Here is a 22016-nt window from a genome sequence, read left to right as displayed (position 1 = left end):
GACACGCTCACTTGCGCGTCAGATTTGAAGTCATCCTTATCCTTCCTCCATGGCCCCCATGTCCAAAATGGTGCGAGTGGAGGAAAAGAGCTCTGCGACGCGATATCTGGCATGGCCACACCACCAACTCGCATTGGATCGGAATCTAGATTCGATCCGAACCCGGCAAGCTTACCCCGAAGCGAGGATGGAAATTAGGAACGGGTATTATAGATGAAATCAGGCTGGCGCTATTGGCTGGCCTAAGGAATAGGACAGGTCAGTTCACCAAGTCCATGACGGGTATCCAGGCAGACGACTCGTACAGACTCGTGGTTATTGTCTGATCTCATGATTAGAGTTGATAGGTAGTTCATTGAGCGGTTGACCAAGCTTATTCGGGATGCTTTCTTGCGTAATTACTTGCATATCATCTTATCCGCGTACTCGGTCCCTTTTCGCAGTCCTTGAGTCAAAACATGGTCTGTGGTGACCAAGCCATTAGTATGCTGACAGACAAGGATTAATTGATGAAAAGGGTTCAAAAGGTCGACTCCCGTCTCAAACATAGGCCTGACTGAATACTTTTGTTTTTCCTACATCGTGGAACACCACAGGTACCGTATCTTGGCTTCATCGACCGTCAATTTAAGGCCCTTGTCACGTTGAGAATTACCACTTTTTAATGCCTGTTAGTCTCGTATCTCGTATCAACGACTTCCCCATACAATAACATACTATACGAGTCTGGGCTGTACTGTCTACCTATGAGGTGCATCAGTTGACGTCTGCCTATATCAGTCAACCATCGATTCCTCTTCTTCCTTACTCAGATCACTCTTTTCGCTGATGTGCAACTTGACAAGCCCTCGTTCTCCATGATTGTCATCATTTGAAACATTGAACCTGCTCTCCAAGACCCTTAACGCGAAGGTGTCTTAGCTTCGTCGCCATCATGACTGTTGATCATCATGGCAAAATCGAGAAGCCTACCCACTCTCCTTCTTCAAGTCCTCAAGGTCCATCAACACAAGATGCAAAACAAGACGAATTACAAGCCAAGGCAAAGGTCCGACCTGAGCGGACTGCAAATTTCAAAGATTACTTGGTGAGTAACCCTCCCTTGCGGCGCATGCATCAATAACACTCTTAACATACAACTTATAGCGAATATTCTCCTACGCAACAAAATGGGATTTCTTTGCGTATGCTGCAGGATTTATTGCAAGCATTGGAGCAGGGATTGTAAGTCGATCAAAGTCGTTGTATCAAGACAAGATAGTTAACAAGTCTTAGACGCTCCCATTAATGAATGTGGTTTTTGGTAAGCATCTTCATCGCTCATAACTCTGAAAATGCTCCTGACATCACTAGGACAATTTGTTGGGAACTTTACAGAATACTTTATGCCAGGCAGCACAACATCGCGCAGTGAATTCAACAAAAGCATCGATAAGTTGGCGTTGTATATGTTCGCCCTGTTTCTGGGTCGTTTCGTGCTCAACTCTATCAACAAGGTATGATCAACTGTCCATGCAAACCCGTTCTGATCTGACTACCTCTAGTTCGTTTTCCGCATGATAGGCATCAGGCTATCATCCGCCATCAGACTTCACTACCTACAAAGACTATTCGGTCAATCTATCCATGTCCTCGACTCAATGCCCCCAGGCTATGCCACAGGCACCATCACTTCTACAGCCAATGTCCTGCAGCTAGGCATATCAGAAAAACTTGGCACCTTTGTTGAATACAACTCAACCGTTGTAGCTGCGATTATTGTAGCATTCGTTAAGAACTGGTCCCTGACTCTTGTCACATCTTCGATCATCCTATACCTTTTCCTCGTCTTGGGCACATTTCTGCCCATGATACTCAAAGTTAATGCGCTCATCACAAAGGTTTCAGTGCCCTTACCTTCAGAAACCTCAAGTACTGACCAAGAATTAGGCAGAGGGCAGAGCTGGTGCGGTTGCGAGCGAAGCTTTAGCGAGTGTTAGGATGGTGGCCGCGTGTGGTGCAGAATCACGTATTTCCAAGCGATACGCCCAGTTCGTTGAAGAAACTCGACAACACGGTAAACTTCTCTCTCCCCTTGTCGGCGGACAACTTGGTTTAATAGTGAGTAACCTGGATGGTGGCTGAACTTGAAGCTGCTGACATGCATAGTTTTTCGGGTTATATGCTGGTTTCGCCCTTTGTTTTTGGTTTGGCGCAAAGTCCTATTCTGAGGGAAGATTGGATAACGTGGGAGATGTTCTTGTGTGAGTCCGTCCGTATGCTAAACGATCATGTACTGATAGCTTCAGCGTATTGCTCTCTGTTATGATTGTTGTACTTTCCCTGGAACGAACATCTACGCCGTTACTGGCCGTTGGAAAAGCCACTGTGGCAGCCTGCGAATTTTTTATTGTTATCGATGCTCCGCAGCCCGCCAAAGGTACTCTGAAGGAGCCTGAAGTCTCTTCGACACAGGATGTTATTTTCGAGGATGTTACCTTCGCATACCCTAGCCGGCCTCATGTCAAGGTACTAGATGGCCTGGACTTGTGTATAGAGTCTGGAAAAATCAATGCGATTGTCGGCCCGTCTGGAGGAGGCAAATCAACCATTGTTGGGCTCATCCAGAGATGGTATACCTTACAGGATCAACACGTTCTGGCCAAGGTCATTGAGAAAGAGAAAAAAGGGGGCCGGAAGAACAAGAAAGATGAGAGTGATGATGATGTCGACACAGAAAACTTGGCTGATAATGAGCCTGAAGAATCAGGACCTCCTATTGAAGTCCGTGGGCGAATCTTGACTGCAGGTCAATTGCTGGACGACATCGATTTGAAGTGGTGGAGGTCCCAAATAGGCCTCGTCTCACAGGAGCCATTCCTGTTTAACGACACGATTTATAAGAATGTTGTCTATGGGTTGATTGGAACTCCTTGGGAAAACGAGACCGAGGAAAAGAAGAGAGAGTTGGTTAAGGAGGCTTGTCGAGAATCATTCGCCGATGAGTTCATTGATCGACTGCCAGATGTAAGTTGTGACCAAAACTTGGCGAAAACCCGTCCAGGCTAATATATGCAAAGGGGCTGGACACACTCGTTGGTGATAGTGGTGCCAAACTCTCCGGTGGGCAGAGACAGAGGCTGGCTATTGCGCGATCTATCGTACGAAAACCAAGTATTCTCATTTTGGACGAGGCCACTAGTGCTATCGATGTTCGTGGTGAAAGGATTGTTCAAGCGGCCCTTGACAGAGCTGCCAAAGACCGAACCACTATCACAATAGCCCATCGACTATCGACCATCAAGAAAGCAGATCGCATCATCGTCTTGAAGAAAGGAAAAGTCGCCGAATCAGGTACACATGACAGTCTCATGACGATCGAGGGCGGAGTCTACTCAGGCCTCGTGCATGCACAGTCTCTATCGCTTGGAGAACCTACAGAGGCAGGATATGAGTCTGTTGAAACTGAGGACAAGCCCACCCTAGCCAACGTCACGAGTATTGCAGCTTCCGAGGTTGACATGTCTACGGAGGCTTCTAAAGAAAAGGTGCGGAACTTCTTTACAAGCTTTGGTCGACTGTTCTACGAGTCGAAGAATGTTTGGCCAGCATTCTTTCTGACCTTATTTGCTGGTGCCTGTGTGGGAGCTGGAGTACCATTACAGGCATGGATCTTTGGCAAAATTATTGTTTCCTTCAACGACATAGGGACTGACTCGAACCTATCCGGGAGCAACTTCTGGTCCCTCATGTTCGTCGCCCTGGCTTCAGGAATCGGAATAAGCTACTTTGTCGTTGTCTTCGTGGCTACTCGGATGTCATCCACGATACGCGTGAAATACCAGAAGCAGTATTTTGATGCGGTAATGTTTCAGAAAACATCCTTTTTTGACCATGAAGACCACTCTCATGGAACGGTAACGTCGCGACTTGGCCAGGACCCCAAGCAACTTGAGGAGTTGATGGGACTGAACATGGCCAGTGTCTTTGTCGCCCTCTTTAATGTGGTTGGAGCAATATCCATTGCGTTCGCGTTCGCGTGGAAACTGGCTCTAGTCTCATGCTGCGTCGTATTGCCCATCATGATCGTTTCGGCGTACTGGCGCTTCAAATACGAGCTGGCATTCGAGAAGATGAACAATGATGTCTTTGCAGAGAGCTCAAAGTTTGCATCGGAGTCAATAGGAGCATTTAGGACTGTCACTTCGCTGACACTAGAGGATTCGATTTGCCTCAGATATCAGAATTTACTCAACGAACACGTTGTATCGGCATACAGAAAAGCTAGATGGGTGAGTATACTCTTTGGCTTCTCTGATAGTGCCAGTATGGCATGTCAAGCTCTGAACTTCTGGTGGGGAGGTCGTCTTTTATCAAGACATGAAATTGGTCTGGTTGCCTTCTTCGTATGTTTCAGTAAGTGACCTTTATGATCATGTCCTCTAATGAGTAGTGCAGATGGAGTCCGAAACGCTTCTGACTCTTACTGACATCTCACAGTGGCGATTACAAATGGAAGCGAGGCAGCCGGGCAAGCTCTTGGCTTTGGACCAAACAGCGCAATGGCTTCTGCAGCTGCGAATCGTATTCTAAACATGAGAGAGAGCAGGCCTCGAGACAAGGTCTCTACCTCACAAGAGATCCCAGACACAGATGGTGGGATGTCGATCGAGCTAGATAACATCGCCTTCAAGTACCCGACTAGGAGCACGCCCGTATTCAAAGGGCTGAGCCTGAAGATTGAGAAGGGACAGTTTGCTGGCCTCGTAGGCGCCTCAGGCTCAGGAAAGTCATCGATCATTTCATTATTGGAAAGGTAAGTCATTGAGACATCCCATTGTATCGTATCGCGGCTGAAGAAACAGATTTTACGACTTGGATAAGGGACGAATCCTTCTAAATGGCAAGGATGCTACAGATATCAACCTGTATGAATACCGCAAATACTTTTCTCTCGTGGCCCAAGAAGCCACCCTCTTCCAGGGCACCATCAGGGAGAATATCCTACTTGGAGTCGACCCCTCAGCAATCACCGATGAGCAACTACACCAAGCGTGCCGTGATGCCTCAATTCACGATTTTATTGTCTCATTGCCGGAGGGCTACAATACAAATATTGGATCACGTGGTGTATCACTTTCAGGTGGTCAGAGGCAGCGCGTGGCGATTGCTCGCGCTCTGATTCGCGACCCCAAAGTCCTCCTCCTTGACGAAGCTACGAGCTCCCTTGATTCGGAAAGCGAAAAGTTAGTCCAGTCGGCATTCGAAAGAGCTAGTGAAGGACGCACGATGCTCGTAGTAGCACATCGACTGGCCACAGTACAGAATGCCGATGTTATCTTTGTATTGGGAGACGGTCAGCTGCTGGAACAAGGAAATCATGCAGAGTTATTAAAGAAGAGGGGCGTCTACTGGAACATGGTGAGTATCCTTGACCGGTAACTGAAATGGCCAGAGTATGCTAATTGAATATAGTGCCAAAGTCAAGCCTTAGATCGTTAATAACGGTTGTATTTGCCAATGGCCGTGCAGTTGAGGACCTTGGTACTCGCCAACTTTCACTGGATATATGGAGGCGGGTATAGAATCCAGAATGTCATTTGCTCTCTACTCTATATTCTATACCGGAAACACAAAGGGCATGAATATAACAAACTCCTGATAACCCAACTCCCTGCTCTCGCTGTTTGTAAATGTCTGAAAGCCTGTCGTAGAAGAGATCAAATTGTGATGTGACAAAACATGAGTATCATCACGCCTTAGTAGCATTGAACATGTCGTCAATCTCGCTGAGGATATCTCCGGCATGAGTCATAACAAAATCGTGGCTCCCTGGCAGGATTCGCCAGCGGACATGATGCTCACCTCCGACGAGAGATAGTGCATCCCGGCGATAGGAGTCCGGATCAATGATCTCATCAGATCTAGCTAGTAAAATAGCTGTAGTACCAGGAGCACGCTTGGACAACTTGGCCCAGGCGTCATGCTGATCGGTTAGGGGTGCAAAGCGAATGCTCGACATGAAGGCTGGGACGAAACCGTGGTGATGCGTGACCATCCAGCGCACATACTCCATAACACGTTGCTCCAACGGCGTAACGGCCTCACCGGATGCTGGAACCACTTCTGCCTCGGCAACATGGAGTGGTGGCGTAGTGATGGCCTCAATGGGCGTCTTAGGAGGTGGCTTAGCTGAAGCGGCAATAGGTTTTTGAAGACGGCTGCGCGTAGCAACGGCCAAAATGCGCTCCGGGACGAGGCCAGAGACGAAGAGGAATCGAGAGACGCGGCCAAAGGAGGCGGCTCGGATTAGACCTGCAGGTGCGAGGAGTACAAGGTCGCGCACAAGGTTCGGAAACGCGTTGGCAAAGTGAACCGCGATACCGCCACCCAGAGAATAGCCCACAAGGCGTAGGGCATTTGTCCCGGTCCATGCAAGAGGGCTGGAAGCCAGGACGAGAAGCATTTGGGAGACGTAGAGACGGGCATCGTGGGGAATATCAGCGACACCGTCGGAGAAACCACGTCCAAAGAGATCCTCGAGAGATGTTAGTCAAACTGAAGAAACTGGGTAGTGAAAAGCTTACAAAGAGCATCACACGATAGCCTCGTTTGGCGAGCCCGAGAGCTATGGGCCCGAGGGTGATGCAGGGTGTGCTGATGCCGTGCACAAAGAAGACCTTTTCACCGTCCTCAGGGCCAAACTCGTAAACACGAATGCTTCCGTACTATGTCCGTGGTCAACATAGTTCTGCTTGTTAGGCCGTGAGATGGTGGCTTACTGGAGTTTCGACATCTCGAGCGCCAGGAAACTGATCAGGTTGATAAACAAGATTCTTCAACTTATCAGCATTGGCCTTGTCGTACACGCCCGCCTTGAGCGGATTACGAATGGTTTTTGGGCGCACAGGGTAGAGAAATGAGCGGGCGATAGCGAGAAAGGCAATAGTTGAGAAAACTGTCGTTGTGACCACGAGGGCCGTTGATGTATCCTGGGACGACGACATATTTGTAGAATACTGAACGGTGAGAAGAGCTGAGAGTAGAAAGTAAGAGTAGAAGCTGATGGGCTGTAAAGAGAAAGGGTGAACACTTGTTCAGCCACTTTGTTAGATTGGTTGATTATGTGTAGCACGTCTGAGTCAACGAGGCAGCCACAGTGATAAAAACGGAAATGCCCAGCATGTGATAACTCGTTTCACCTTTTTTGAGAGAGGCACGAGAGTTCAGCCGAAAAGAGCCGTGATCGACAGGGACAACAAATATATATAAAAAATAAGGGCTCCAGCTTTGCAGGCTTGAGGGATAACGTCACCACACGGGCCTTTGAGCTGAGAGCTTGTCTACGTATCAAGTTAGCCCCTGACGGGACCGGCTGAGCCGGAGGTTAAAGATATCCACCCGAAGTAAGGATATATACCCCAGAGCTCGGATCGTTCCCTCTATTATCATATTTACTCTATGATGAACCTATTTAATTTAATAATAGTAAGGCCTGCTATCATTACCTATGAAGTGAATAAGTAACTAGGATACATAGTATCCAATAGTTTTGGACCTCTTTCTCAGCAGGGATGCTTTTGTTATATTCAATGGAATAGTTGAGAGATTGCTTTAAACTCAGCTGAGCGTGAGCGTTTCAAGATACTAAATGATGCCTTCGAGATATTACACTTCTAGACAATTCAGTCAGTTATCGCAACTATCCATGGATGGGTACCCTTCAGCCAGTTGTCCAACGGCGACGAATTCTAGCCTTAGCACCTGAATCAAGGCATGACTTTCTATTCCACCACAAATTAACAACCACGGATATTACCTCGTTCGACGAACTCTACAAAGTGGATTTATCTATGATTAACAGGTGGAAGTGGCCATGGCCTAGGCTGACTATATTGAATGGTGCTCGACGAAGCTCTATCAAGACGCTGAAAGAATGTACACTTATACCTTAACCAGTTCCAAGGGCATGAGATCGACATGCTCTACCCGCTTTAATTTGGACCTTCCAGTCCTAAAAACACACCAACATGCGTCGGGCCTTAACATCCATTTGCTGCTGCTGAGCCTCATCTACCTATTTCCTTCTGAATCTTGGTCACATGAGCCTAATGTACTAGTTATGTTGGTATTAACAAGTTCATTTTGGTCCCAGACCAAGAAAATACAACAGCTTTTTATCCTATTGTTATACACATCGCATCATGACAATCCCAGACCCCCTAACCTAGCCCTACTGCCCAAGCAACATTTCCCAGCTGTCGTATCAAAACGCTTAGGTTTTCCACAATCGCTGGAGCCATTTTGTTTGCGCCTCCAAAGTTGGCTAGGAGTATATCATGAGCAGCCTCCATGGTCGTCTTGGGATTCTCAACTGATGCCTCAGATGCTCCGTTGCGTTTGTTCGGTCCTCGAATGACTGGCACGCCTTGTCCCATAGTGATGTACTGCTGCACACTCATCGATTCTGGGCCGTCGATGTACACTTTCTCATGCTGAGAAGACATATCTTGCTGGCTTCCAGCTTTTGTTATCACTCCAAACGTCCACAGGGCTAGCGCCGCATGATGTACACCCACAGCGTAGAAGTTTTTCAGTTGAGCTGAAGGAAAGAGCTTAGCAAATCGAAGAACTTGGCCAGCGTGCCATATAGCTGCCCGAGAGTCTACACTTTCAACCCATTGCTGAAGCACAGGAAATGTCCGATGTGCCTGTTCATCCCCTTCTTTTCCCGCGAAGAGCTGCAAGTCGTCCATAGATATATGCAATGCCATCATAAGCTGATTTAGCAATAGGCGTTCTTGTGCTGTGATCTCTGGCCAGTTCGTGGTTGTGGTTTTGAAAGTCTGCAAGTCCTGGAGCAGTTGGTGACGTCGTGCAGCTAGCAATGAACTGGAGCCTTCATAAGTGCCTTGGGTATAAGATCGTGTTCTGCAAGATGAGCAAAGATTTCTATACTCGAGAATCAGTAGCCAAAAGGCCTGGAGATAGATTGCCGCCGAAAGTTGTACATCCAAACGATGTCGATTTTCTGAAAGGAGGTTCAGATTGCGGAATAGATCACCAACTGACGGAGCTCGCTTCATATGTCCAGCCTCTCGTCTCAAATATGCATCCTTCCAATCTTTTGCTGTCTTTGCGTACCACAGTTCCTTAGAGGCAGGCAAAGGAAGGGTGAGTTCGGCGTATGACATAACGGGGTTCGTCAGGGCTGTCATAGACTGTTGACTATCTCGAAGGAAAAGGTGGAAAACAAAACTGATCTGGTCAGCATTTATAATGCATAATTAATAAAGGAGACCAGAAGGTTACAAATACTTACCGTTTCCACTTCTCCATCTCGACCCATGTCCGCCATTTTTGCTCGAGATTCGCACCCTCATCCGCCGGTGTTACTGAAAGCATTGGATATGAAGACCTCTGGAACTTGCCACGGTATCGCATCATCGTCACGGGGATGTTGACATGGCACTCTGCAATTTCCATTTTGCGTCGATTGCCGCTCCAAAGACCGGTGTCTTGACCAAGAACAATAGCCTCAATAAGGCCTATGTTGAGGATTTCTTCGTTGTTTTCCTCAAACCGTCTGGGCATAACAATTCCTATTTAGAAGTTAGAGACAAAAATAACTGTTGATCTGGTTATACATACGAACAGACTCCTGCAGAGCATAACCGAATTTTCGTAGAGTCGGTATAGGGGTCAACACAGCACCCGCAGCTGCCGCTCCCGCAATCCATTCTGGCTCTTGCTCATTTAGCTTGAATGTCGGGAAATGTATATAATCCGAGACCTGGTTGGTGTGTGAGTTGAGAAATACATGTAACATGGTATCCAAGAGATCTGCTGAAGGAAAAGACCCTGAGATACGGCTCGACATTGTATCAGGTTGACAGGCCCCCAGGACTAGTGCTAACACGCCATCGCGAGCGGCGAAATCAAGTTTTTGGTCAACGACCCTTCTGAGACCCCCCTTTGAAGTCTGAGCCTGTATACTAGCCACATCTCTTTTTGAAACTGGCAGATTTCCCTGTTCGCCGAAGGCATTATCCTTTGCTACCGGGTCCCATCGCCATGGAGACACATCCCAGGCTGTGACAAGATTCTGCCGCATATGGTCCATGTCGACAGGGCTTTGGGGCGTCTCTTGCTGTATTGGGGCCGGGTTGGCCATCCCGTCTGTATTCCAGTGATCTAGCAACCCAAAATCCATGTCTGATAGTTCCATGTTACTGTCATTACAAAAATTTAATACTGCGAGACCTTGATTTTCTGGGATCCTGGCTGACTGGTCATATTGCTGTTCGTATAGCACATCCCGAAGAAAGTCGCAAAAGGGGAGCTGGTCTGTCCCGGCCTGGCTAGAAGATCCAGCCTCAGAGCTGGGTGGTAGATCCCCAGTGTTCGGGGTTGCTGACCGGGAATGCGCATGGAACTGAGCATTCTGGCCATACAGTGGCGGTTGGTCGGTAGGGTAAGAAGTCGGGTTAGGAAAGCTGGTGGGGGCGTATTCTGCCGACGCATTGCTACTATCGTGTTCATCATCGACAGGTGTTTTGGAACGAGCACTGGCGGACAAGTGAACTAGGTTCATGGCTGCGGCAGAGCTTGCCTCTCCCGAGACGCAAGTCAAGCCGCGACGAACACATCGTTGACAAGGCTTTTCCTCTTGACACTTGACCCTTGCGGTGGCACAAGCTTTGCAAGCATGGGTAACCCTACCCGTGTTGAGAGAAGTCGTACGCCTGCGTTTCTTGGTATCGTCGTTCTCATGGTTAGTCTCATGGCGTTTCTTGAGATCAGCACGCGCAAATGTCTTTCCACAAATCGAACAGGCAAATCGACGGCCCAAAGTATGAGTCTGAACATGGCGCTGAAGATGCTCCGGTCTTGAGTAACGTCGTCCACAATGACCACAGGCGTAAAGTGCGAGCCCTTTCTCTGGTTTAGCTATTGAAGACGCGCCACCAGCTGAATCTGTTGAAGATGGCACCGGCACAGGCGGGGGAGGATATGATTGAGATGCAGGGTAAACTGAGGCTGAATCTGAATGTGAAGGATCAATGTTGTGAGAGAGATTCGAGGACGAGGGCGAAGGGCCAGCCATTGCGCAACTCGTTTGAATATGTTGCAGGCTTTACTAAGCCTGCAATGGTGCCAATTTTGACATTGATGAACAATATATTGAGTGAGAATGAACAAAAAAAGAAGAAGAAAGTGTACAATATGAGGAATTGAGATATGCAAGTGCAAGTAGGTAAGGCAAGGCAAGGTAAGGTAGGTAGCAATCAATGCTGTAGGGCTGGAAGCGGAATTAACGTAGCGGATTTAGTGACGGATAATAAATTAGCAGGAACTTGAAGCAGGAAACAAATGATTGGCCGTGGGATTTAAAGAGTGTAAAAAGCTTTAAAGAAGGTGCAAGGATCAGTGACATGGAGCCGAGTCAGGAAATAACAAGAGACCAAAGGCAAGCGACTTTTCTTTGTCATGGATGCTAAAAAGTCAAAGGTAAATCTTCAACGTTTTTGATGGGGAATGCCATCATGATATGATTGGGCCCGCAGGATCAAAGCTGAAAAGTCTAATCCCTTTTCTGGTCAAACTCCGGCATCAGTATCGGAGTCAATCAGCCTACCGCGTCAGATAGTCAAAGCTCTAAAACGCTATCATGGGCTGCTATATCAAAACTTGGGCTACGTCCGATGTCGTCGTCAGCATATGTCGACTGGCCAGGGTCTGGTATGGGGATGGGATATTCCGCAACTAGCTAAGAAATTGAGAGCATACGTACTCTGCTCCATATTCAAGGGAGCCATCATGAAACTATTACGTCTTGTTCCAGCTGCGTACGTCTTCCTTTGTCTAATTCTGCACTAGACAATCAGACACAGACCCTTATCTGATCGCGAGGTTGAAAAAAGATTCGCCATCGTCTGAAACACCAACGCTAACAATTCACCTGAAGCCGACTCAGCCGTGCCAAGACCGTTCCTAGTATCGTGAGCCTTCTCATCCTGTCCTGGACCTGCATACACATAAGCCCGTCAATGTGTGATGGCGTCAACTGCTCTGGTTCTATTGGTGTAAAATAGATCAACCCCAATAAGACGCGAATGCCTCATTTATCAGTCCACGTAATGCAGACAGTAGCGGCGTTTGCCGCTCTCCTGCTTGAGAAAGAGGTCTCATGATGCTTGCATTGGACTATTTAGAGGTGAAAAGGATATGAAATCAGTGTTTGGCCTTGTTTTCATTGGCCTATTTACTCAACATCGGCCCCTTTAGGTCTGTGTGACCACCGCTATTCGACCACCAGGTATGTGTTCTGTTGCACGTTTGACATCACGCCAAGCACAAGTTGAAACACATCGTCAAATTCTGCACTAACAGCAATGGAATAAAAGATGCCCTGAGAAAGCTCCGATCACGGCGCTGATATCGAGATGCAGAACATATCGCATAACGGGGGCTTCTGTCGTGAGCTTTCGATTCGTCAAGGGGGTTATTCGTAAGAATTTGCCTCAATCAACTGAACTTGGAATTGGTTAACGGGCGATCCTACAACTTTTGAGAAACTCATGCATGAGAATAAGTCTAATTGGGTTAAGTTTGCGGGCTTGTTCGACTATGTTCAAAAGGGTTTGATGAGCAAGGGAGCAAAAGACTAACTTTACCTTTCATTTCTAGTCATAAACAAGCCAGGAACTCGACACTTACCGCCTAATTTCTATCATGGCCACTGACTCAATACAACAAGCCATGGCAAGCGATGTTTATCAGCATCTCTCATCCATAAGTGCCAAAGACTCGAACACTGGCAGCTACCAGGAAGCTCTCACGATTCCTTGGCAGGCTTTATGGATGATGTATCTCTTTCATTGAATTGCATTGCATTAGCTTGAGTCAATGATTGTCTGAATACACGAAAACTCTCCGTGTTGGGCACCGACCCCGGTGGGCTTCACTCTCACCGACTAGCTGACAACCAGGTTTCAGTGTTACACGGCATAGCTGACGGTTAATCATCTGCTATATTCACCAAGATAGTACAATCGGATGGGTCGTTTCTCCCTTAGCATGATTTTCAGAGGAGTGCTCAAAAAGGGGCTGAAAAACCATTCCCACAAGATGATGCATCAACTTTGGACGCAATCGTCGCCTCTGTTTCTTACATATTTGATCCAAATTCACTCGGTTCAGGAAGTTTTTCTTGTGAGAAAGTATCTAAGCTGTATTGATAAGATAGAAGGCTTAAGGGAGAAGCCTTTGGGGGTAAATATCCACCTCAGGGGCATAACTCTGCATTAGCAACCACCAAGTATGCACACAATTACAGTGTTGCACCTTGAAAGGCTGCGTAAGTTTAGATAGAGGATGAAAACCCGTATTGAGAAGAACAACACCTTGTGTTCACAACAACTTTTGAAAGACCGCTATAACTTTGGGGTGATGGATAAAGGCAATTGGGAAAATTGGTTGACCCAGTGGCACCAAAGACAATATTTAAATGCTTTCGAGCTGCAGAGGCATCATATTTCTGAGTTAATGAATCGCCCAGAAAGAGAATTCGATAGCAACATGCTTTCTCTGAACTTGCCCTCCAAATCTCGTACAGATACCTTCATTTCCAGATCTAAAGGTGGGAGAGTCCTTGATACCCATATGAACATCGCGAGATAAATGCAATATCCGTCCGGGACCCGAACAGTTCCAGGGTACATAGCGATTAAAGTTTCACCAGGCTGTGTACTGCTCGAACACCAGGGCTTGCATCTTCGACGTGCTGGACCAAGCTGGATCAGATGATCAAGGGAGCACAAGAACGTCATATTGGTTGATTGACGAATCGTATTTACGAGAAACGAGTTATGGGTGATGCTTGGCGAAGACAGAGTATTGGATGAAGAGTGGCCTCGGAATGAGCTGTCTCGAGGTATATAGAAAGGAGATCTTCTCACTCTCATCCTTGAGCTCAACTCAAGAATAACCTTTGAACTTTATATTGCGATGAACCATCAAGTAACTAATACCGTTTTCTCATTTTTCGCATTTTTATCCTCCTTGTTTTCTGTTGCGGCTGATAATACCTTGCCCATACCAAAACGGTTCATCACTAGGCATAATGACAATGGAAACGCGATATTTGACACGCGATTCAACGATGAGTTACCCGAGACTGTCCTCTCGGCACACGTCTTCTACCTCGGTTACGTCATTCAAGGGTTTCCAGTTGATCTCGAAGACAATACAGACATAGAGACATACGGGAACTACATCACCAACTCTCCAGGACTTATTGTCCCCGGCGGTTCGGTGCTCCGATTTGTTGACCTCCCACCCGGCAGATCAGCCATGCATCGGACACTGAGTATAGACTACGGTATCGTGATTGAGGGTGAGACGAAGTTGGTGCTCGACTCGGGGGAGAGTCGTGTGATGAAGCGAGGTGATGTAGTCGTCCAACGTGGGACAAAGCACCAATGGGTCAACACAGATGAGGAGAAATGGGCTTAAATGGTGTTTGTTCTTTAGGAGAGTAAGTAGCTGATAGTGAAAGGGGTTAAGTTGGAGGAAGATCTGGGGAGCTTGGGTGATGAGTTGAGACCGTCCATCTAAAATAGACTTGACTTGATGGATTCAGTTTCGAGGATGATAAAGCAAGTGGAGATAGAAGGTAAAGGGGTACATCTTGAGATCATCAACACTAAGGTATGGGGTAATTAATCACCAATGCCAGGTTCATAAGACGATATTGATTAAGTCACAGCGATAAGGGTCCAGATCTGCCCAGACTGCCAGGCAATAAAGTGTCCACCTGATAAGTTGCTTTTTAAGTTAGCGCGTGAGTGATCAAGTGAGCTACGGTGTGTGAGAAAGAGAGGGAAATGCTTGTTGACTTGGCGTTCTCCGACCTTTAAGGGGTCAGATAATGTTAACTATCAAGTGGTGAGTGTAAGATATTTGCCAAGATAGTACAATATACGACTAATTTGTCTTATATTGAAGTGTTAAGTAGTTTAAGGCCAGCTGAAATAGCACGAACTTGAATAATAACAGGATCTCTCTACGCCGCACGTTAAACTCCAGGGGCTAATAAGGCTAGGTTAGAGGTCCCGTCCAGTTTGATAGGTGATGCAAGGGTGATCGCGTGGCCGAATGATCCCCCCAGCTCCACTTCTTCGGAGCGGGCAGCCCCTCAGATGAGACGGGCCTGCCGCAGCCCAGTCCTAGCGGAGCCGTGGAAGCCCAAGTCTAACCCTTTGGACCAACTAAACTTTCCAATAACTTACTCTCCAATCAACAAATAATTCGGCACGACTTGGTTCGAATCACTTCTAAAAGGTTGCTTGTCTTCAGTACGACTCTACATCATCTTCGCATCATCTCCTTATCGCCTCAAAGGTACGTGCAACTCGCTACATCTCCGAAACCTGACTCGGTACCAACTTACTATCCTGGCTATCACTGAGCTATCTATCATGCATCATGCGAGTTAGCCTTGAACCAACCAGTTTTTAATCGCATCTGATATAGGTTCAAGGAATACCACCGCCGACAAACACCGCATTCGAACTCAGGATATCTTCTTTTACCTGCACGCTCCCACAAATCAAAACTCGGGGCCGACCCTCTCAACCGAAATCATCAACTCATGTTGTGTTAGACGAGGGCTGCACATTTCCAATCACCCCCCTCGTTAGCAATCGAGTCTTAATGAGCTGCCATGGCCAGCCCTTCGGGTGCTTCAGGCCAGTTCGCCTCTGAGGCTGCCAGAGACTACAGTGCTCTTGTGTCGAGTAGTTCTCCGAGCTCACATTCGTTGTATAGCGATGACGGTCAACGTGAAATCGATCAGAACGGCCAAGACCCAGACCAATATCAACACCAAGATAACGAACAAGATCCAATATGTCCCTGGCGGAATCGCCGCTTCCATCACCAAGAATGCTCGCGATACTTCGACTGTCCATCCCACACCATCGAGCGGAGTCTATCGGAGAGTGGTTCTAGAGATCAAGAATCCACCCATAGCTCACATCACTCTCACACCAATATCGATCGAGATCAGCCTGAAGCACAAACTATTCGCTTCTCGAACCAAGAGCTTGCGCAAGTTGGGATCACCAGAAATAATGCACCAACCCCAGACTCGAACGATACGAACGTTGACAGAGATGCTTCCTCTACTACAAGCGATCCTACATCGAACCAAGCTCTTTTAACCCCCGCAGTTACCCGGGAATCGGGTCACTCTTCGTCAGATACACCACAGACTTCACTATCGACATACCCTAGGAGCTATTCTCGTGACGCGCGGTTCGAGCAACCTGATTCTCAAAGTGTTGTCACCGATCACCCAGATCAGAGAGCTAGGTCCAGTCAAGGCACAAACGCACCAAATTCACAGGGGGCTCAACGAGCACACACAACTCCATCCCGAGAGAGAATGGATGCGCCATTGCCATCCCCAAGACCGTTGGAAGAGGCACTCCCACCACTTCCGCGCTCTGCTCGCCAGTCAATATCTTCAGACCAACAACGTCCAAGATGGCAGCCGGATAATGAGGTCACATATTGCCCTATCTGCCATACGCAGTTTAGTTTCTTCATTCGAAAACATCATTGCAGGTAGGTTGAGACATATCCAGACAACATTTGATTATATATGCTAAGCGGATCAGGAAATGCGGAAGAGTCGTTTGCAACGCCTGCTCACCGCACAGGATCATCATCCCCCACCAATATATTGTACGGCAGCCTGGCTCCGAGGCAGCCATTCATCAATCACTGCTCGTTGACGGACTGGGAGCTGGATATTTTGATGTGAATGACATGTCAGGAGGCGAACGGGTGAGGCTTTGCAACCCTTGCGTACCAGATCCGAATACAGCGCCCCCGCAAAGCCCGAGTCCACAAGCAACTCTTTCGCCGCGAGCTTCTCACCAGAGGTCACGAAGCAGTATCGGCAATGCCTATGGGACACTGCAGCCGTCTCATCGACATGGCGCAGTTTTCGCGCCCGGCACCGGTGGCGACCCATACAGATATCTCTCTCTCAGGACAAGGAGTGTCACAATGGTACTTTGCCTCTCTCTTATTGAATTCTTCCAGAGACTGACGTATTACTAGGGCTCGGCGTCATCTGGTTCCTCTCCTGGTCCTTCATACAGAAGACGTAGCGGAGCCCACCAGTCGCGTTTTGAGCGACTCCAGGCAAGCGGCACGGCTGCTTCCCCATCTTCATATCCAGAACGCTATAGCTCACTGGGAGAATCATCGACAAGGCAACGGGCACTTCCACCCACGCCACAGATTGCCGAGGAAGATGAATGTCCTGTTTGTCATCGCGAACTGCCGTCCCAGAGCTTACCAAACGCTGAAGAACTTCGTCAGTCTCACATCACGAAGTGCATCCAGACACACAGCGCGTATGGAACGTTGGGCGGTGGTGAGGATGGCGGAGCGCCAGCTGTACCCCGTTTAACAGGCATGTATTGTTATTCCGCAACGGAGAAGGATTGCATCGACGATGCAGAGTGCACCATTTGTCTCGAAGAATTTACTGTCGGAGATCAAATGGCACGCCTGGAGTGTCTGTGCAGATTTCATAAGCACTGCATCTCGTCTTGGTTCCGTAAACATCCCGGACGATGTCCAGTTCACCAGCATGGCTTGGGTTATTAAGAGAGAAGGCGTTTCTATTGCATATGAGAATGGCGTAACGGATATGGGACTGGCCACTTTTCAGCATTTTCTTATGTCTTAGATTTGGTTGAGCACTAGCCACTCTGCCTTCGTTTATTGCAGCGTTTAAAGTTGAATATGCGTCATGTAGCAGCGCAGGAAGTATTGGATGTTTCAATACGATGTGATAAAGAATACAGAAATGCACTCGGAATGCACTCGGAAGTAAACCATTTTGTCAATAACCTGCTTTTCAAGACGATTCCTTGTTCTCGTCACTGTGTTGGGTTGCATGAGTCGATGCTATTTAACTCAGTATCCTTACCTATATCAAACTCAAAGATTACATCACGGTCAAAAGCTTGGAAGTGACGGGTTATATCTGTAAGTAAATCAAGGCACTGATAGTCTTATGGTTCCATTAACACAAGTCGTGTTCGTCTGTGATGGAGCAAGGAGAGTTCACTCCTTACGATCATGCAATAGCTTGAATTTACGAAGACTCTTGATGCCGTAATGCTATAGTGAAAGAGAGATCTAATAACCACACTTTCAGCGCTCTGCTTGGCAAGCCCCCCTAGCCAATAACCCGAATGGTTTCTCTGAAACTGTGTTCGGGATATAGTCTACAGAGTCTTCATACAGAAATTATGCCCCTTTGATGGGAATCGTGAAATTGCGATGTGCTGTAATATCTATTATGAGGCATCTCAGTGAGCCTCACCTTTCCCCCAAGTCTGGTGATCACGTTTCACTTCTAGACTTTCACTATGACCCATCATTGAGATTTATCACTTTCCGCGTTGTCTGGCCACACCGTTTGATAAATTCTTCGTATGTCATCTCTCCTTTAGACGTATATCTAAGTCTAAGGACACTTGTGATCAGTTGTCTCAACCCCTCTCTTCCATTACGTGGTGTGATCTGGCGTTTGTCCCCATCTCGCACATTGTATAGCATGATGCGTGGTATCTTTCCAGAATCTGAGCCTGGCAAACAGGCATAAACGCAAGCCTGTATGATGTGTTCGTTGGAAAGGCTTGAGACGAACTTGATCTCCCATATCGTTCGATTATCCATGTCATCATTACTCTCGGTTGCAGAATTGTGCACAATATCTGCTCGACTACAGAGTTGAGTTTCTTGGTCATCGATATAGAATTGCTGCTGCATCTCAACTTCAAAATCCAGCTTTTGGGCAGAATCCGCCAGCTCACTATCAAGTCGACGCCGAGCAAGGCTGAGATCTTCAGGCTTAATCCAGTCATACTTGTGGTCTTTCATCTGAATTACGCGCGGTAGATAGCCAGAGAGACTGCCCTCATATTCGCAAGCTTTCCGGCAAAGCCAAGGGACAAGCTTCTCAGGGCATTTTGGTAAGGTTTTATCAAGCTCTTCTTTGCTTAGTAGTCCCAGTGACCTCAATGTTCCAGCTGTTTCTAGTTCCAGAGCTGCGGCAATAACAAGGCCATTGATGTCGCTAACAGACTCATAGAACCCCTTTTCTAGATTCGAGGGCACCACATTCCGTATATTGATGTGCTCATGGCGAGGGAGAGAAGGCGCTAGTCTGTCTACATGAAGATGGCGCTCGACAGCTTTATCAAGAGCATCGCCCTGGACATACCGCGTTATTTCACGGGCTCCACAAGATCTTGGAAGCATAAGTCCCAACTCCAGAGGGCGCCCAGGTAAATCGGGTGGCGGAATATTTGTTCGTCTCTTTGTCAAATTGACTATCTTGGCGGTGTCGTACAGAGAATCGAGGGATACACAAGGCATCATCTTACTCTTGTCGTTGTGGACCAATACGAGTTGTTCCAGAGAGCGCGTTAGAGCCACAAAAGCTTCGTTGGGACAGCTGTCATCTGGCAAATCGCGGCCGAAGAACTCGAAATAGGAGGCATCGATGCCAAGAAGAATGACAAGTTTACGCTCTCGACCCTTGAACTGATGTATCGTAGAGATGCACAATTTTCCGTTGATCACCTGGTCGTTGAGAGCTGTTTCGTCGTCAGTCGGCACAGCTATCGGCAAATTATAGACCTGAGCCAATGCATTTGTAAGTTCTGGCAACGGTCCTCTCGTACGGGTGGAGGGTGCTATTATCACGCAGTTCTCAGGCTTGTAACGTTTTACCAGAGGGAAAATCGCTCTAGCCAATGCCAAACTGTCCCAAAGGTTGCATCTCAGGACAATGGGCTTTGGACCACGCTTCGAGCTGGAGATATACTGCTCTCCGCCGAGGAAGACACGGTTAATGAACTGGACAGTCGATGAGGACAGCCTGAAACTGTTGCCTAACTGAACCTCTGTAAACGGATAGGGGGCTGATTGGACCCAGCACCTCAGGAGCCAGAGTCAGATAGCGAGGGTCAGCACCGCGAAAGCGGTATATCGATTGGCGCTCGTCGCCGAGGACGACTATGCGCGCAGGTTGGCCTCCTTTCCTGAGGTCATTGGCTCGGACAAAGCACTCGACTAGCCAGAAGGTTTCCGGATTACAGTCCTGAAACTCGTCCAGTACAATAATGTCGAAAGGTGTCGAGGACCATCGTGGAAGTTTGCCGCACTTATCAATGTTCTCCAAGAGCTTGATGAGTGCTTCGTCGCTCGGAACGACTCTTCCAAGGAGGACACCCGCCATGCCATGAAAAGTGTATACGTCGCTATTGCGATACTTGTTGAGACGACGAGATGTTTCACTCTGAAGTCTCTTTGAGAAGAGGATGCTGCCAATCCTTTTGTCAGGGTGGGCAGCCGCTATAGCTTCTATGGTGGCAGTTTTGCCCGATCCAGTTCTTGCTGATACCACGACATTCTGATCAGCACAGAGTTTTGCGATCTTCAGTTGCTGAGAAGATGGATTAAATGCTGGTTTTGTGCCCACAGACTGGAGCCAACTGTGATTTGTGGTAAAGAAACGAGATGAGCTGATTTGGCGAGTATAATATGACTTTTACCGGGTCGTTAGCATGAGTTTCTCTGAAGCAAGTATAACTGATACTCACTGTTGGCTGTCGACTCCAGGCTGAGAGCAACAGGCGCATTATGTTGACTCGTACTATAATTTTGATGACATCTCCATATTCATGAAAGGCGACAAAAACTGCTCCTGAAGAAGATCACAATGCAATGACTATTGGGATTTATATGTGTAGCGGAAGGTACATTCCTTGGTTTGCTCAGACGATTCAATATGCATTTCGGATTGTCTGGCGATTGTTGATTTCTGCTCAATGAAGGGAATATCTTAGGGCCGCCTTGTATCTACTTTACCTAGGTACCTTACCTATCCACCAAAAGATAAGTTAATCTCAACCAGCAAACAAAATGCATTGCTCTACGTTTCACCTTCAGCCTCCAAAGCGGCTCATTTGGATTTATCCAAGAGTGGCATTATTAACTCTTTGTATCCATGAGCGAAGACGGTCACCCAAGTTCACAGACAACCGAAACTGGGAAGATGTATCGAAAGACACGAGACTAGGGTATCCGGCCCAATAACAATGTTGATGGCGAAAGCACGGCAATCTATTGGGATCCCCTGTTCTGGGTCACAGTAGTGTGAACCTAGCTAGCGTTCAGGTCAAGCAGAGTGGCTGTGCAGATGCAGCTGCAGGTGAGGGAGAAAGGAAGGCTTCGAATGCAAGGTGACAGGAAGTGGAACTCAGCGAGGCCAAAACAGTGTGAGTTGTTGCAGAGGACGGGCTGTTTTTGTGTAGGTACTCCGTACAGCATTTCCCTACCATGATTCACAACGAACACGCGATGCACTACCTCCCCGTATGACAGACATAGAGGCGAGATTGCACAGCAAGGAAACGGCTTCGTTAAGATGAACCAGCCAGGTCGCAATTGCGTTTCTGGTATCGAGTTGTGCCAGCAGATGGTTTCATGTGGCTACATATTATGTTATGGAACAAAAGAGAAACCATCATAACAGGAGCCACGAATCCACGTCTCATCAAAAATAAAGTCAAAAACAAAAACACCAGCTGGAGATTCTGAGCTACGTAATCTCCAACTTCAGCCGTGCTAGCAACAAACGAAGCAGGGATTCCAGGGACCTACACCAAACCAAATACAGAAAAGACTCCTCTGCCCGATCTTGGAAACCCCAGGATCCTTGTCGTCGAGGGTCCCGGCCCACTGAATGCTTCCGTCACAAGCAAAATTGAGCTCCCCCGGACCATCAATTACGTAGGTCGTGTCCAGTTGCTCAGCGCGGCAGGGATATCTAGCCAGGGAGTTGGTGATTGGCAGGGGAGGGAGGATCCAGGGAGACTTGAGAGAGCCTGAGAGGGGATTTATTTACTTCTTGGGATGGGGTGACTTGTGAGAACTGT

The 22016-nt window shown here is 47.6% G+C and overlaps 6 protein-coding genes across 6 annotated transcripts; 3 read left to right on the top strand and 3 right to left on the bottom strand.

Moving 5' to 3' along the window:
- Positions 1–934: 934 nt before the first annotated feature.
- Positions 935–5559, top strand: BKA55DRAFT_633910 (P-loop containing nucleoside triphosphate hydrolase protein; the record flags this gene model as incomplete). The annotated part of the gene is made up of 12 exons (XM_046196980.1): positions 935–1087; positions 1147–1224; positions 1276–1303; positions 1354–1496; positions 1545–1880; positions 1930–2100; positions 2149–2243; positions 2283–3006; positions 3060–4395; positions 4480–4795; positions 4845–5400; positions 5455–5559. The coding sequence occupies 12 exons, from the start codon at positions 935–937 to the stop codon at positions 5479–5481; spliced, it is 3963 nt and encodes a 1320-aa protein (XP_046055043.1). The 3' UTR covers positions 5482–5559.
- On the bottom strand, positions 5560–7322 carry BKA55DRAFT_554830 (Alpha/Beta hydrolase protein). The gene is made up of 3 exons (XM_046191610.1): positions 6762–7322; positions 6567–6707; positions 5560–6517 (listed from the first exon to the last, which is right to left on the bottom strand). Exons 1-3 carry the CDS (start codon positions 6984–6986, stop codon positions 5732–5734), a joined length of 1152 nt encoding a protein of 383 aa, XP_046055042.1. The 5' UTR covers positions 6987–7322; the 3' UTR covers positions 5560–5731.
- An 879-nt stretch (positions 7323–8201) lies between these two features.
- BKA55DRAFT_534007 (uncharacterized protein) lies at positions 8202–11086 on the bottom strand (the record flags this gene model as incomplete). Its single annotated transcript, XM_046189541.1, has 3 exons — positions 8202–9237; positions 9302–9581; positions 9631–11086. 3 exons carry the CDS (start codon positions 11084–11086, stop codon positions 8202–8204), a joined length of 2772 nt encoding a protein of 923 aa, XP_046055041.1.
- Positions 11087–13826: 2740 nt separating this feature from the next.
- On the top strand, positions 13827–14761 carry BKA55DRAFT_169373 (uncharacterized protein). The gene is made up of 2 exons (XM_046185007.1): positions 13827–14691; positions 14750–14761. Exon 1 carries the CDS (start codon positions 13990–13992, stop codon positions 14494–14496), a length of 507 nt encoding a protein of 168 aa, XP_046055040.1. The 5' UTR covers positions 13827–13989; the 3' UTR covers positions 14497–14691; positions 14750–14761.
- An 842-nt stretch (positions 14762–15603) lies between these two features.
- Positions 15604–18051, top strand: BKA55DRAFT_169304 (FYVE zinc finger-domain-containing protein). Its single transcript, XM_046185006.1, has 3 exons — positions 15604–16611; positions 16665–17061; positions 17113–18051. Exons 1-3 carry the CDS (start codon positions 15707–15709, stop codon positions 17665–17667), a joined length of 1857 nt encoding a protein of 618 aa, XP_046055039.1. The 5' UTR covers positions 15604–15706; the 3' UTR covers positions 17668–18051.
- A 384-nt stretch (positions 18052–18435) lies between these two features.
- Positions 18436–21596, bottom strand: BKA55DRAFT_659907 (P-loop containing nucleoside triphosphate hydrolase protein; the record flags this gene model as incomplete). Its single annotated transcript, XM_046197542.1, has 4 exons — positions 21448–21596; positions 20679–20698; positions 20015–20623; positions 18436–19977 (listed from the first exon to the last, which is right to left on the bottom strand). Exons 1-4 carry the CDS (start codon positions 21464–21466, stop codon positions 18436–18438), a joined length of 2190 nt encoding a protein of 729 aa, XP_046055038.1. The 5' UTR covers positions 21467–21596.
- Between the last annotated feature and the right edge of the window lie 420 nt (positions 21597–22016).

This window comes from Fusarium redolens, assembly GCF_020744475.1.
Source record: "Fusarium redolens strain MPI-CAGE-AT-0023 chromosome Unknown BKA55scaffold_2, whole genome shotgun sequence".
NCBI lineage: Eukaryota > Fungi > Ascomycota > Sordariomycetes > Hypocreales > Nectriaceae > Fusarium > Fusarium redolens.
This window is presented reverse-complemented; position numbering and strand designations above follow the sequence as displayed.

Bases quoted from the DNA above. Each gene is read 5' to 3' on its own strand.
- BKA55DRAFT_554830 (XM_046191610.1), bottom strand. From the start codon at position 6,986: ATGTCGTCGTCCCAGGATACATCAACGGCCCTCGTGGTCACAACGACA. The intron at 6,708-6,761 runs GTAAGCCACCAT...CCACGGACATAG, and splicing joins CTCGAGATGTCGAAACTCCA to TACGGAAGCATTCGTGTTTA. The intron at 6,518-6,566 runs GTAAGCTTTTCA...ACATCTCTCGAG, and splicing joins GCTATCGTGTGATGCTCTTT to GATCTCTTTGGACGTGGTTT.
- BKA55DRAFT_169373 (XM_046185007.1), top strand. From the start codon at position 13,990: ATGAACCATCAAGTAACTAATACCGTTTTCTCATTTTTCGCATTTTTA.
- BKA55DRAFT_169304 (XM_046185006.1), top strand. From the start codon at position 15,707: ATGGCCAGCCCTTCGGGTGCTTCAGGCCAGTTCGCCTCTGAGGCTGCC. The intron at 16,612-16,664 runs GTAGGTTGAGAC...TAAGCGGATCAG, and splicing joins ATTCGAAAACATCATTGCAG to GAAATGCGGAAGAGTCGTTT. The intron at 17,062-17,112 runs GTACTTTGCCTC...ACGTATTACTAG, and splicing joins GGACAAGGAGTGTCACAATG to GGCTCGGCGTCATCTGGTTC.